Genomic DNA, 12,931 nt, shown 5'->3' with positions numbered 1-12,931 from the left:
GGGAGGGGCTCACGTGCAGAAAACTCCCTGGAAACACAGTGGCTGGACCCCTGTGGTGGCCTGGGGAAACGGGCAGGGAGGCAGCAAGCCTGCCAGGCTGGCAGTCAGTGTCCTTGGGCCAGAAGAGGTAGCATCAGGCTGCGGCCACGAGTGATGTCAGGATGGCGTGCGCAACGCACAGTGAGGACCGGTCAGGGCTGGGGGTGCTGGCAGGTGTCCCTACAGCTGTTCTTGGCTGGCCACTTCCTTGGTGGGGGGGTGACGGTCCCTGTGCTGGCCTTTCTGAACAGTAGGTCCATATGCACCGCTGAGCCTCTGTCCCTTGTCCAGGTGTCACCCTGAGGACACCTGGATTCATAGCCGTTGGCCCAGGGGGCTCGGAGGACCCCAACCTCCCCCAGCAGTGCCTAGAGTGGGCTTTAGGCAGGCCTGAGGGCTGGGGGAGGTGGTTCGGGCCACTGACCCCTGCCTCGTGATGATGAGCCGGCAGGGATTTGACAAGCAGGGACCAGGTGTGGACTCAGCCGTCATTACAGCAGCCATGCTACGGTTGTGGCTGTGGCACAAGCTGCCAGCGGGTCCTGGGACGGGTCTGGCCCCTGCACGATCTGTGGGAGACTGGGGGACACAGGGTCGTAGCTGCCCGGAGCCTCAAGGACTGATCTTCCTTTGCTCCAGCCGGGGCTGCCCACTGCAGGTCTGCAGATGTCCCATCTGTTGTCCTCATGGTGACCTCGGAGTTGATAGTCCCATGACACCGCATACAACTGAGGCCTGGGGGTGTGTTAAGGGGCAGTGCCCACAGATAAGAGGTGGCCTGGGGCAGCCCAGGGGCTGGCTGGCCACCACCCTGGCTCTGTCTTGGGGCAAGACCCCACTGGGTGGGGCCCCGGGAGAGAGAGGCAGGTTCATGTACCCAGTGTAGGGGCCTCCCATCAGCTTAGGCCCTTCATGGGCGAGGCAGGTGCTGGAACGGGGGCGGGGCAGGGCTCAGAAAAGGGGTCCGGGGAGACACGAGCCAGCTTGCAGGCAGGTTGCTGAAAAGAGGTGTTTGGTGGAGCAGCCCGGGACTGTGTGCTCACACACACAAGGAGACACAGAAATTACAGCCTCCCCGTGATACCGCTTCTCTCCTGATGCAAGACTCAATTAACAGGCTCTGCGGGCGAGGCTGCCTCTCTGGTGGGAGTGCAAATTGGTACAACCACTCCGGGATGGTCTGACAACATCTACCACAACTACCCAGGCACACTGCTGACCCAGCCGCTGACCCGGTCCGGCCAAGCGGACACAGTGCACGCACAGCTGTGGGCCCGCTATGGCCTGCTATGGCTGGAAAAACATAGAGGAAAGAAAAGGGAGTTCACCCCAACAGAAGTAGGCGTGGCTGATACCGGGTGCGTTTTCTGACATGAGATCAAGCCTTCATCCGCTGCCTGCACGCTCCTTCCTTGAGCTTCCGTGTGGCCTGGGGCTGTCCCGGGCCAGGTCCCTGGGGCTGAGGCAGGCGCCCAGCGTCTGCCGTGGCCGGGAGCAGGCGGTCTCAGACCCTGTGGTTTCCCAGGCCCACCTGCCAGAACCCAGTGGTTTCCAGTCTTTCTGTAGGTGTTTTTCCGTAACTCTGAGCTAAACAACTACAGGCCCAGGTCTTTGCTTTCCTTAGGGAAATTCCAAGAGTAGGAGTAAGTGAGATTTTGCCAAATTGCTTTCCTGAAAGGCTGGTCCAGTGGACTGGCCCACAGCTCGCTGTCCTGCGGCCAGCATGGGGGCCTAGTTATTCAAACGAGGAGCGGTAAGCTCCGTGTGAAGATGCGGACTTGTCTCGCCTGCCCTGAGACGGCTCCTGGTGAGACCACTCCGTGGTTTCATGTGTCCATGACCTTCTGTCTGAGCTTGGCCTCTGCTCTCCTTTCTTTGAGGAGTTTGGCCTTTTCTAAGCATCCTGACTCACACAAGCTCTTGAATAAAGATTATATTTATTTATTTATTTATTTTAAATATTTTATTTATTTATTTGATAGAGAGAGAGATCACAAGTAGGCAGAGAGGCAAGCAGAGAGAGAGGGGGAAGCAGGCTCCCCTCCGAGCAGAGAGCCCAATGCGGGGCTCGATTCCAGGACCCCGGGATCATGACCCGAGCTGAAGGCAGAGGCTTAACCCACTGAGCCACCCAGGCGCCCTATTTATTTATTTTAAAGAGAGAGGGAGTGTATGCATGCATGTGTGGGGGGAGGAGCAGAGAAGGAGGGTGCAGGAGAGAATCCCAGGCAGACCCCACACTGAGCACGGAGCCTCACTCGGGGCTCGATCTCACCGTCCCGAGATCACGACCCGAGCCAAAAGCAGGAGTTGAAAACTTAACCGATGGTGCCATCCAGGTGCCCCAGAGCTCTTTGTTTGTTAATGATAATACTCCTTAGCTTTCATATCTGTTGCGAACATCTCTCCTCAAGTAAATGCCTGTCTTGTCACTATTCTTGAATATTTTAAAATTCAGTCAGCTTACCTTTGTTTTTAAAACCCGGCTCCCCTGGGCCCCCATTGCCGTTGTGTTTGGAGGCCCATGCACACACGTCTGATGACCGTTTATGGAAAGCTCCCTCTGGGCTGGGAAGGGGCCTCCTTTGAACCTGGTTCTGTGACCTGCTCCCTGGGCACCCTGGTGGCTCCCTTTTCCTCTCTAGGCCTCAGTCAGGTCTGCTGTGCTCTTGCTGGCATCTGCACAGGCCAGAGCCCTCAGCTCCAGGCCCCAGCCCCCCACACCCCCGCACAGAGACACGGGCCAGAGCTGCGGCCAGCCCCATGCAGCACACACCACCGCACGTCCTTACCCCGTGGGCTCTCCAGCTTGTCTTGGCCTGGCCCTCCCAGCGCTACTGACACAGAAATCCCCCAGGAGACTGGGAGTGCCTGCTGGTCCCCTGGGGATACCAGCAGCACCTCAGGTTTCTTTAGCTCAGAAAGCGTCTGGTCATCGGTGCACAATTCTCTTGCAAAATGGCAGTTCTGTCTCTAAGACCACTAAGTGTTGTTTCATCAAAGGGTCAGTGCTGTGGGTTCATGATCAGGGACTTTGTTCCTGGATGAGCAGGTCACACAAAACCTTGCAGAGAAAGACATGCCACCCACCCAACAGGCCGCCAGGGCTGTGACCCACTCCCTTCACAGGTATGTGCAGAGGGCTGGGCCCAGGGGGACAGGGAGCGGTTAGAGAGCGCCTCCTGGGTGCCAGGCTGTCCTTCACTGTGGCCCTGGGCAGGAGGCGGTGAGGAGGCCAGGGTGCACCCCACTGGGGACTCGGCAGGAATGAGCTATGGGGTCTGGTGGATGTCTCCCCTGGGAGCCCTTTGGGGACCCCATTGGGGGCATCTGAGCACATACATCAGCTCCCCCACTTCCGAAAGTCTCAGAGGCTGAGAACCACGGGCCTCACGCCTCAGACATCAGAGGAAGTGAGACGTGGAGGTAATGGGATCAGGCACTGCAGTGAAGGCAGACCCAGGAAAGCCAGCCATATGCAATGACCTGTCTGTCCCTGAGCATGAGTGTATGAAAGCTCAGCTGTGTGTCCCAGAGCAAACTCCTAGGACCAGGTCCTCGTGTCCAGGGCAGCCTGGGGTCCCCATGGCCCCACATCACCCTTGGACTTCCTCAGCAGCCAGCCTGTCTGCGGGAACATGGCATCATAAGGGTCTGGTTGGAGCTGTAATCGCCAATTCTCTTATTGTGGGCAAAGTGGCCCTTTCACCTTTTATGAGGCTTTTGTGTTCTCGTTCTACTACTCACCTCCCTTGTCCATTTTCCTGCCGGGTTATTGGTCTCTCTGATTTGAGGGAGCTTTCCTTTTCTAAGGAAACACATCCTTTGTCTTTCCCTTTATGAGATTTTTGCCAGGCAGAGGCTCATGTGACTAAATTCACCTGTTTTCTCAGCATTCGTGGATTCCGTGTTTGTGAATTTACTACACGCGAAAGTTTATTTCTGACTCATAATTGACAGCTGCCTCACCTCCCAGGTCACTTGTGGGTGTGCACAAATCTGTGAAGGCAGTCGACCCAAGCCGTGTGTGACCCCGGCCACGTGTGACAGGTGACACTCCGCCCCCTGGTCCAGCTCCCTGCCGTGAGCCAGTGTCCTGGTCTCAATCTCCTTTCTGTTAGGTGTTTTTTTGTGTGTGTGTGTGTTGTGTGTTTTTATTTTTGTGCCTTTTGTTGGTGATTTTGCTGATTAAAATGGCCCAAGTGTCCCACTGATGTGCTGTGTGGCATTCCCAAGCGCAAGAGGACACACGCTGGCGACAAGCTTCCCTCAGACTCCAGACGGGGAGCTCGATGGCCAAGCTCGATGTTGGTGAAGCGACAATACATATCTGATAATGCGTCTTAGAAACACATATGCGAAGCTGCTCGTCAGAGAGTTGACAAAAATGTCATATGTGCTGGTTGAGACCCTTGACCATGTCTCTCCCGTGGCTGTGGTGTTGGCAGTGACATTGGAGAACACACGGACTGTGAATAATGCGTCACCTGTGTACCCTAGAGCGAGCTTCCGCACTGCGTACCTCCTGCGTGGAGATCCGTAGAGAAAGATGCCTTTCCATCCTCCTGCTCCGTCTCTGCCTCCCTTGTGATGTGGCCCTTTTCTAGGGGGCACACTGGGCCTGGTGCCTGAAGAACCCTGTCCGGGGTTGGATGCTGCCTCAGGTCACCCGGGTGCCGCCTCTGTCTGAATGCACAGGCCCTCCCGAGGGCCCGCGCTGCTGTGAGTGTGGAGGGTGCTGGAAAACTCTTCAACAGAGAGCCCGAGTTCCTAGCCAGTGGAAAAAGCCTCCTGTGCGTCATGGGCAGTGTGTGCCCCCCACCCCCCGGGCTTGCATGGGGGCTGCAGGGGACCCCTGAGTGCCAAGTGGTGACTCTGGGCAGAAGAGACCCCAGTGAGCTCTGTGACCCCAGTTGGCAGGACAATGTGTCTTGGCCACTGGTCAGAGCCCGGCCTGGACAGTGGGCTCTAGCTGGAGGACCCCTGCCCAGCCTGTCAGGCAGGTGCCACGTTGTGCCTCCCTGGTCTCCACCGTCCTCCTCCTCTCTGCTCCCTCCACGTGCCCCTCCCACCGGCTCCATGACCCCGAGCACCTGGCCAAGACCTCCCGGGCCTCTGCGTCCCCCTATGGAGATGGGGAGCGGGTGGCCCCCCTGAATCAGAGGCTATTCCCCTTTCCACAGGCAGGTCCTGCGGGCAAGGAGACAGATGCACAGGCAGGAGCCGGCCAGAGCGGAGGACAGCCCTTCAGCTCCTTCCTTCAGCATCCCCCACCCCAGCCCCGGGGAGGACTAACACAGAAGCTGCGCTCAGAGCTGTCAACCCGTCAACCCGCGATGGGCTGAAGGTCACCGCCTGTGGGCAGTGCCAGGATTAGAAGGAAGCCCCCCCAGACTCGCTCTGTTCTCCATGGAGCCCTCCTTCATGGCAAGCCTCTGCGGGTCTGGGCACTTTTCCCGAAGTGGCGGCATACGAGAAGGGGAGCTACCTCTCATCCTGCATGCAGGAGAATGCACGGAAGCAGAAGCACCCTTTGCTCCTTCCAGGCCACCCCGTGCTGCATCCCTGGGCCTGACCTCTCATCACTTCCTGGGTCACAGCACGCTAGGAGGAGTCTCTAAGTGGCTTTGTCCTATGTAATTGTGTGGAGCACATTCTAGCTGCCCATTTGCAGCGGGCATTCACAGTCTTCATGACACCTTCCATAAACCATGCGTCAGGGGGCATCTCTGGGCTCCTTTATCTGCACAGCTAGCTGGTCACTTCCTCCCTGTCAGTTGTTGGAAAGGGATTCCGAAGACAATCCATGGCAGGTTCTTCCAACAGAGGGGCTGATGGTGGGTTTGGGTGCCCAGCACCCAGCAGGGGCTCCACAGGGACCCAGGTAGCACTCTCAGGTGGGGATGGAGGAGGCTTGGAGCTTGGAGGGGAGGTAGCTCAGGTGTGCATGACCCCTGGCAGTGAAGGATGCCAGCGGCTCCCCGCAGGAAGGAGAGGTGTGACCGGCTCTGGGGGCCAAAGAAGCCTGATGGAAGCCCGCCTTCACCCTGTCCGGTGGATGCGACGGGAGCCCTTCCAACCTGCCCCCTGCGCATATACCCACAGAGCCTAGCCAAGGGAGGCTGTGGGTCTCTCTGGGCGTGGGCAGAAGTGGGCGGGGGACACAGGCTGCAACAGCAGGGCCTGAGCTCCAGGGCCTCGCAGCAGGAGGTGCTGACAGAGAGGTCACAGGTGGGAGGGTTTTCAATGCCTGTGCGACCCAGCACGTCTAAAGCCTCATTCTCTGGACTGAACTAAACAGGGCATATGACCCAGTGTTTGGTGTTAACCTTCCAGAGGAAAATTAAATAATAGCAACTCTGTTTGGGAGAAAAAGTTTCAAATGGCCATGGGCTCATGGGACGGGCGGCTGCTGAGCATGTCTCGCACGGACAGCTGGCAGGCCACGCTTACTTGGTAGCGCACAGGGATAGTGTAAACTTTTCTATTTTCCTTGCCTTACAAATTCCCCATAATGACTACACGCTCTTCAGAAAATCAATGTCTGTCACCGTGCAATGGAATATTATCTGGCCACGAATGGAGCGGAACACGGATGCACGTTTGACCCACGTGGAGTGAGACGTGCTGAGCGCAAGTGTGCGGTCAGAGATCCTGGCGTTCCATGACTCTGGGGACGTGGGATGTCCCGAACAGGCAAATCCATAGACAGCGGATTTCTGGCTGCCTGGGGTTCACAGATGGGGGTGGGGGGTGACGTCTCGTTCTGGGGGTGAAGATGTGGTGGAACGAGATGGTGGTGGTGTTTACAACATCTGAATATACCAAAGACCCGTGCGTTGTGCACTTTAAAAGAGTAAGTTTTAGGGAGTGTGAATTACATCCCAGTGCAACTACGACTGATTCATTGATTGACTGATTGCACACAGGAGCAGGGGGATGGGAGAGGGAGAGAGAATCTCGAGGAGATTCTACGCTGAGCACCAAGCCTGACACGGGGTTCGATCCCGGATCAGTGGGATCATGACCTGAGCTGAAATCAAGAGCTGGAGGCTCAACGGGCAGGGCTTCCCGGGCATCCCCCAGTGCAAACTATTTTTTTAAACCACGTTTTAAAATTAGGGAGTAAAAGAAATGTTATAGAATTGTATTAATTACAAAAGAAGAAAAACAAAGATTATGTTATAGAACCTCGCATCCCCCATTGAGCAGGGAGGCTTTCCTGAGGGGCTGGGGCAGCAGGCGCTGCTCCTTCTCCTCCCAGCACTTCACAGGGACTGGGAGCCTGAGCTTCAGAGGCCCACGTGACTCCTACCCCCGCCTGTCTGCCCCTAGCACCTACCTTCAGGTCCTGAGAAGCCTGCCCTGCTCCTGTCCCCTCCTACTGCCTCCAGCTGTGGTCCCCCACCCCCACAGGACCTGAGATCCAGACGACCCACTCCGGCCCTGAGGTCTCACCTGGGGATGGGCCCCACAGAAGACCCCTGGTGGTAAGGGGCCACTTCCCTGGGCTGTGGCCTATGTCGGGGGCGGGGGCTTTGGGATGGGCTGGCTGCACTGTGTCTGACGACAAGACCCAGGCTGCTGGAGTCCACTCAGAGGCAGACTCACTCCAAAAGTACCTGGTGACTGGGCTTTTTGGGAGCAAGGCTAGACCCTGCTCCCCCTCACAGAAGTCTTTGCTTACCACCATTATGTCCACCTACAGAAGAGCAGTGTGATGACACAGCTGTGTGGCCTGCTTGGGTCCTGGCCCTGGAAGTGAGCCTCAGGTGTCCACCAGCCTGGCCAGGCAGGAGCACCAGGACAGCCTACACTTGGGGGGACTTAGGGTTCCCTGGCACTGGAGTCTTGGGGAGCCAAGTTGGCAGTGGAGGGGAGGGGCACAGGCTCCTGCTCTGTGGCTTTGAGCAAGCTACTGAAATCGAAAAGTGTCTGTGCTGGGCCTCAGCCTACTCCTCTGTGACACGGAGGTAATCACACTCTTTGGCTGGACAGCCGTGGAGACAAGGGCTCTGGGCAGGGGACAGACTCTGCCAGCACCAGCCAGGGTCAGGCAGTTTGCCGCGTCTGGCAGCCCTGTCTTGTGGGAGCCTCAGGACCACCTGCAGAGCAGATGGGGGTGGGGGGTGATGGCTATCCCCATCAGAGTTGGGGCATGGAGGTTCAGAGGTGCCAAGTGATCTAAGGACAACCATGATCCTGGCAAAGTCCTGGTCCCAAGGTCTGTCCAGGGATCCCTCAGTCTTGCCCTTCCTGGATGCTAGGACCTGCTCTTGAGCCCAGCCCAAGGGTCCTCACAAAAGAGGACTGTGACCTGTCTACTAGGTGCTTAGCCATGGAATCAGCAGAGGGAGTGAGCTCCCTGTCACTGGAGGCATGCCAGCACAGTTGCCTGAAGCCAACCCTAAGGGCTCAGAAAGCATATAGTACTCAGTCAGAGACGGGTTCTCCCCACTCCCCCACAGCGATTTGGGGGTACGCTGCCAAGCTATGCATATATGCCAGCTGGGGATAGACAGAGCCTGCAGGTGACGCTGTGAATGTCCAGCCATCTCCTCTATCACTAGACAGGCATGATGCTTGCTCCCTGCCAGTGTGGCCCAGGAAGAAGGGAGGAGGCCAGATGGCCTCGAGTCTGTCCACAGCACACTTAGCTCTACCTTTTCTCAGTTTTCCCTTGGACAGGCCTGGGTGTGCCCAGTAAGGACAGGCTTGGGACTCTGGGCGTCCTCCAGGACTGAGTCTTGGAGGAACAGGCAATCTTTCCACGTGTGCGAATTAGGATGGCCAAGTAAGTTCTGTGGGGATACTGAGGCTTGCTACAGCAGAACTCACCCAAGGTCATGCAAATGCCAGAGCAAGTTCAGGTGTGTCCAGACTCCAGACAGAAAGATTCTAAGCAGCCCCACCTCGGCCTGGCTGGCCCCCGCCCTCGGAAGTCACACCCAGATCCCTGCCTCGAAGGGCCTCAGGCTAGTGGAGCTGGTGTTGGATGTTGTCCCTTCTTTGGGCTCTGGGCTGGACATAAGGTAGATATGACGACTGCAAGGTATATTCAGAAGGCACGTACCAATTACCCAGCCCAGCGCCAGCATGCCATGAAACCATTCTCCGAGGGGAGAAGCCCTGATCTGTGGCATCTGCCCATTTCCACCATGCAAATGCTCCCAGCACCACAAGGTGTCCCTGGGAAGAGTTGGGAAGGGATGTCAGTGCTGGAGAACCGGTCGTGACAGGTTCCAGCACTTGGGAAGTCCTGAGGCTCTGGGGAACAGGGCTGGGCACACCTCCCCTGTAACTGTGATGGTTTGAATCCCATGAGTTAGTTTGTGCTGGGAGCTTGGAGCCCATGGGCACCCCGTATGTTGGATGGCATGCCAGACCCAAAGGCAGCACCAAGGTGGGAACCGCTGGGCATCTCCCCTGGAGCTGCCTCCCTGTGCCTTTGTCCCCTCACCTCATGGCAGCCACAGGGTCACCACAACTAGATGGAGGAGTTCAGGGGCTTACAGGGCTCAGAAACGAGCAGTAAAGTCTTTCTTTGCCATATGCCATCTCCTGGCAAGAAGGTTCAAGATGCCCAGGAGAAGGTCTTGTTTGTGGTAGTCCAGAGGAGGAAAGGGGAGACGGAGGATGACATAAAGGATCCCAGGGGGAGGGGGCATTTCACAAGGGGCAAAGAACACTGTGGGCCCAGGGCCTCCTGGAAGCCTCTTCAGGGCCCTCTCTGGTGACATCCCAGGGCAGCCTCTGTCTTAGAAGCTCTGGGATTTAGGGGAGATAACTTCTATCTCAGGGTCTCCCTTTGCTCAACTGCAGAGTACGATGATAACGGTACTCCCTCTCCTGGCAGTGAGGTCCCCATGAAATGACAGGGGGAAAGGACACCCCAACCCCTCCAGGCTTGCCTCCGGTTGCTTTTTGAGGGCTGAGAGGACCACCAGCCCTGGGCCCTCACCTTCTACCCGCCCATTTTGCCCTGGCACAGGGCTGAAAGGTCTGACGCGCCTGCTGGGACAGTTGAGGAGGTGATGCTGTGCCCCCTCTCGGGGACCCTCCGCGGCCAGCAGCCTGCGGGTCATTCCTGAGCCTGGGGTCCAGGAGCGCCGCCGCCGCCGCCGCCGCGGGGCCGGGCGGGGAGCCGGAGCTGCGAGCCCGCCCGCAGGTGGCCGCGCGCGCCCACGGCCAGGTGGGCGTGCCAGGCCCCGCCCCGCCGCGCCAGCCGGGGGCGGGCAGCCGAGGCCCCGCCCTCCCCGCGCGCCGGGTCGGAGCCGGTGCCCGAGCGCAGCCGCACGGAGCCCCAGCAGCACGCGGGAGCGCGGCCCCGCAGCGGGCCGGCCGAGGGAGCAGCGCGGCAACCCGGCCCGGAGCGAGGACCCCGGCCCCGAGAGCGACTCGGTCCCCGGCCGCGGACCTCGTCCACCGAAGCGCGGCCTCGCCCGCCTCTCCCGCCCCGGCCGCCGGGCCGCGGGCATGGACGGCGCCCGCTCGCCCTGTGAGTGCCGAGCCCCCCGCCCGCCGTCTTTGTGTGCGCGCCGCGCCGCCGCAGCCCCCTCCCCGCGCGCCCCTCCTGCGCCCCGGGCCGCGTCCTTTGTGGAGCAGCCGCATGTCCAGTGCCTCTCTCTCTCTCCGACCTCCCCGTCCCCTCTGCGAGCCCGCCCCGGGGACCCCAGGGACAGCCCGGCAGGCCCCTTTCCCAGGGCTAGGCTGGGCGCAAGTGCCCCTCCCCCGGCCTCCACCGCATCCCGCCCCCGGAGGGGGGGAACTTAGGGGCAGCCCCAGCAGGCGTCCTCCCCTCCCCTCCCCTCCCCGCCTCTAGGGCCGGTTTGCAGACCCCTCCCCCGGGGCAGTCCCGCAGGCCCCTCCGCGGCGGGGGGCGGGCGGGGCGTGAGCCGGCACGGCGCTGTCTCATCCGCGGCCGGGCAGGTGCGGCGGGCCGGCGCTCACGCGGCCCGGGTGTCCTTGCCTGCAGAGATGGACGGCGATGGCGGCCGCCGGGACGGCCCCCGCGCGCTGACGGAGGCCGGGCGCGGCGCGGGGCCCGCGGGCATGGCGGAGCCGGCGGCGGTGCCGCGGGCCCGGGCGGCGCGGCCCGGGCCGCAGCGCTTCCTGCGGCGCAGCGTGGTGGAGTCGGACCAGGAGGAGCCGCCGGGCCTGGAGGCGGCCGAGGCGCCCAGCGCTCAGCCCCCGCAGCCGCTGCAGCGCCGGGTACTGCTGCTCTGCAAGACGCGCCGCCTCATAGCCGAGCGCGCCCGCGGCCGCCCCGCCGCCCCTGCAGCTCCCGCGGCCGCCGCGCCGCCCGGCGCCCCCGCCGACCCCGGCCCCGAGCCCGCGGGCGCTCAGGAGCCCGGCCCGGACCCCGCGCCCTCGTCCCCCGGAGGCCCCGGCGAGGAGGCGGCGGCGGCTGCTGCTGCTGCTGCGGCCGCGGGGCGGGAGGACGCGGCGGCGCCGGAGGCGAGGCCGGAACCTGGGCGCACACGCCGGGAAGAGCCCGAGGAAGAGGAGGACGACGAGGACGACCTCAAGGCCGTGGCCACCTCCCTGGACGGCCGCTTCCTCAAGTTCGACATCGAACTGGGCCGCGGCTCGTTCAAGACCGTCTACAAGGGCCTGGACACGGAGACCTGGGTGGAGGTGGCCTGGTGTGAGCTGCAGGTGAGGACGCCGGCCGCAGGTGGGCGGTGGGCGAGTGCGTCCTGGCGCAGCCTTGCACCTGTGCGGGGCCGCGCATCCGGCCCTGGGGGGCAGACGCGCGTGTCCTTCTCTGCGTGCGCACGGCCTATGTGGTCGGGGTTGGACCTCCCAGCATGTGGCGGTGGAGTGTGGCACGGTGTGGGTCCCTGCTGAAGAGTGGGCACTTGGAGGGTGTGTCCGTCGGCCTGGCTGTACCCTCCCAGGTGGTCTGCATGGGAAGCGGCAGTGTGGGGGCCCTGTGTTCCAGGCGCTCTGGAGTCTTTAAAGGTGTGGGTGCCCCCGCTGGGGACGCTTAGGAGACGCTTCTGACCCGTGGTCTGTGTGAGGTGGGGCCGCCCCCGGCCTGGATGCGGCAGGGGCCTCTTGGTTTCTCCCAGGGCCCACTGCTTCACAAAATGGTTGTGCGAGAGATCTTAAAACCAAGTCGTACAAAATGCGGGCAGGATTTCTTTCTTTTTTTCTTTCTCTTCCTTCTTTCTTTCCTTCTTCTTCCTCTCTCTCTGTTTTCCTTTCTTTTTTTTGATGCAAAGGCGGTGGACATGCATTTTTCATAACCTTTTGCCCTCACGTTGTCTGTGTCAGCCCCGGCCCTGGAAGATTATATAAACCGTAACCCGAGCTTCCTGGGCCAGCGGTGGAAGCCAGGACAGTGCCTGTCAGAGAGGGTGTTTACGGGGCCTTCCCTCATGGGCGGAGGTGGGGGGGGGGTCAGCTGTCAGGCACGGGGCTGTCCTGTGCTGAGAGCTGGCTGCACGGGTGTAAGCCTCTCCCAGCACCCCTAAAGTTAGCAGGGCCTTCCAGGCCTGGCACAGGGCAGCCCGCCACGCTGCAGGTTGCCTGCCTTTTTTTTTTTTTTTTTTTTAATTTATTTATTTATTTATTTTGCAGACAGAGATCACAAGTAGGCAGAGAGGCAGGCAGAGAGAGAGGGGAAGGGAAGCAGGCTCCCTGCGGAGCAGAGAGCCCGATGCGGGGCTCGATCCCAGAACCCTGAGATCATGACCCGAGCCGAAGGCAGAGGCTTTAACCCACTGAGCCACCCAGGTGCCCCCGGTTGCCTGCCTTTTTGACCCCCAAATTGACTTTGGTTGCTCTATCCTTTGGGCCCCTGCAGTGTGGCCTGCATGTGTGTGAGTCCCCCCACCCCCCGATTTGATGGGTGTCGACCTGTCCTTGGCTTTTCTCCAGAGACAAA

General features: G+C 60.4%; 3 protein-coding genes across 14 annotated transcripts in view; all 3 read left to right on the top strand.

Moving 5' to 3' along the window:
• The window catches only part of LOC125083725 (proline-rich protein 2-like), a 35,948-nt gene extending 25,407 nt beyond the window's left edge, over nucleotides 1-10,541 (top strand). Inside the window, exon 3 of the mRNA XM_047700576.1 lies at nucleotides 10,144-10,541. Within this exon, the coding sequence (XP_047556532.1) occupies nucleotides 10,144-10,541 (398 nt within the window). The remainder of the gene's footprint in view (nucleotides 1-10,143) is intronic.
• The window catches only part of PTPDC1 (protein tyrosine phosphatase domain containing 1), a 643,782-nt gene that overhangs the window by 10,344 nt on the left and 620,507 nt on the right, over nucleotides 1-12,931 (top strand). The window lies entirely within an intron of this gene.
• Nucleotides 10,317-12,931, top strand: part of WNK2 (WNK lysine deficient protein kinase 2) — a 119,137-nt gene continuing 116,522 nt past the window's right edge. For all 12 annotated transcript variants that reach the window (XM_047700736.1, XM_047700726.1, XM_047700734.1 and 9 more), the window contains exons 1-2: nucleotides 10,317-10,537; nucleotides 11,015-11,697. In XM_047700736.1, coding sequence (XP_047556692.1) covers nucleotides 11,017-11,697 — 681 coding nt within the window. In that variant the 5' untranslated portion in view covers nucleotides 10,317-10,537; nucleotides 11,015-11,016. The remainder of the gene's footprint in view (nucleotides 10,538-11,014; nucleotides 11,698-12,931) is intronic.

This window comes from Lutra lutra, chromosome 13 (genome assembly GCF_902655055.1).
Source record: "Lutra lutra chromosome 13, mLutLut1.2, whole genome shotgun sequence".
NCBI classification, from domain to species: domain Eukaryota; kingdom Metazoa; phylum Chordata; class Mammalia; order Carnivora; family Mustelidae; genus Lutra; species Lutra lutra.
This window is presented reverse-complemented; position numbering and strand designations above follow the sequence as displayed.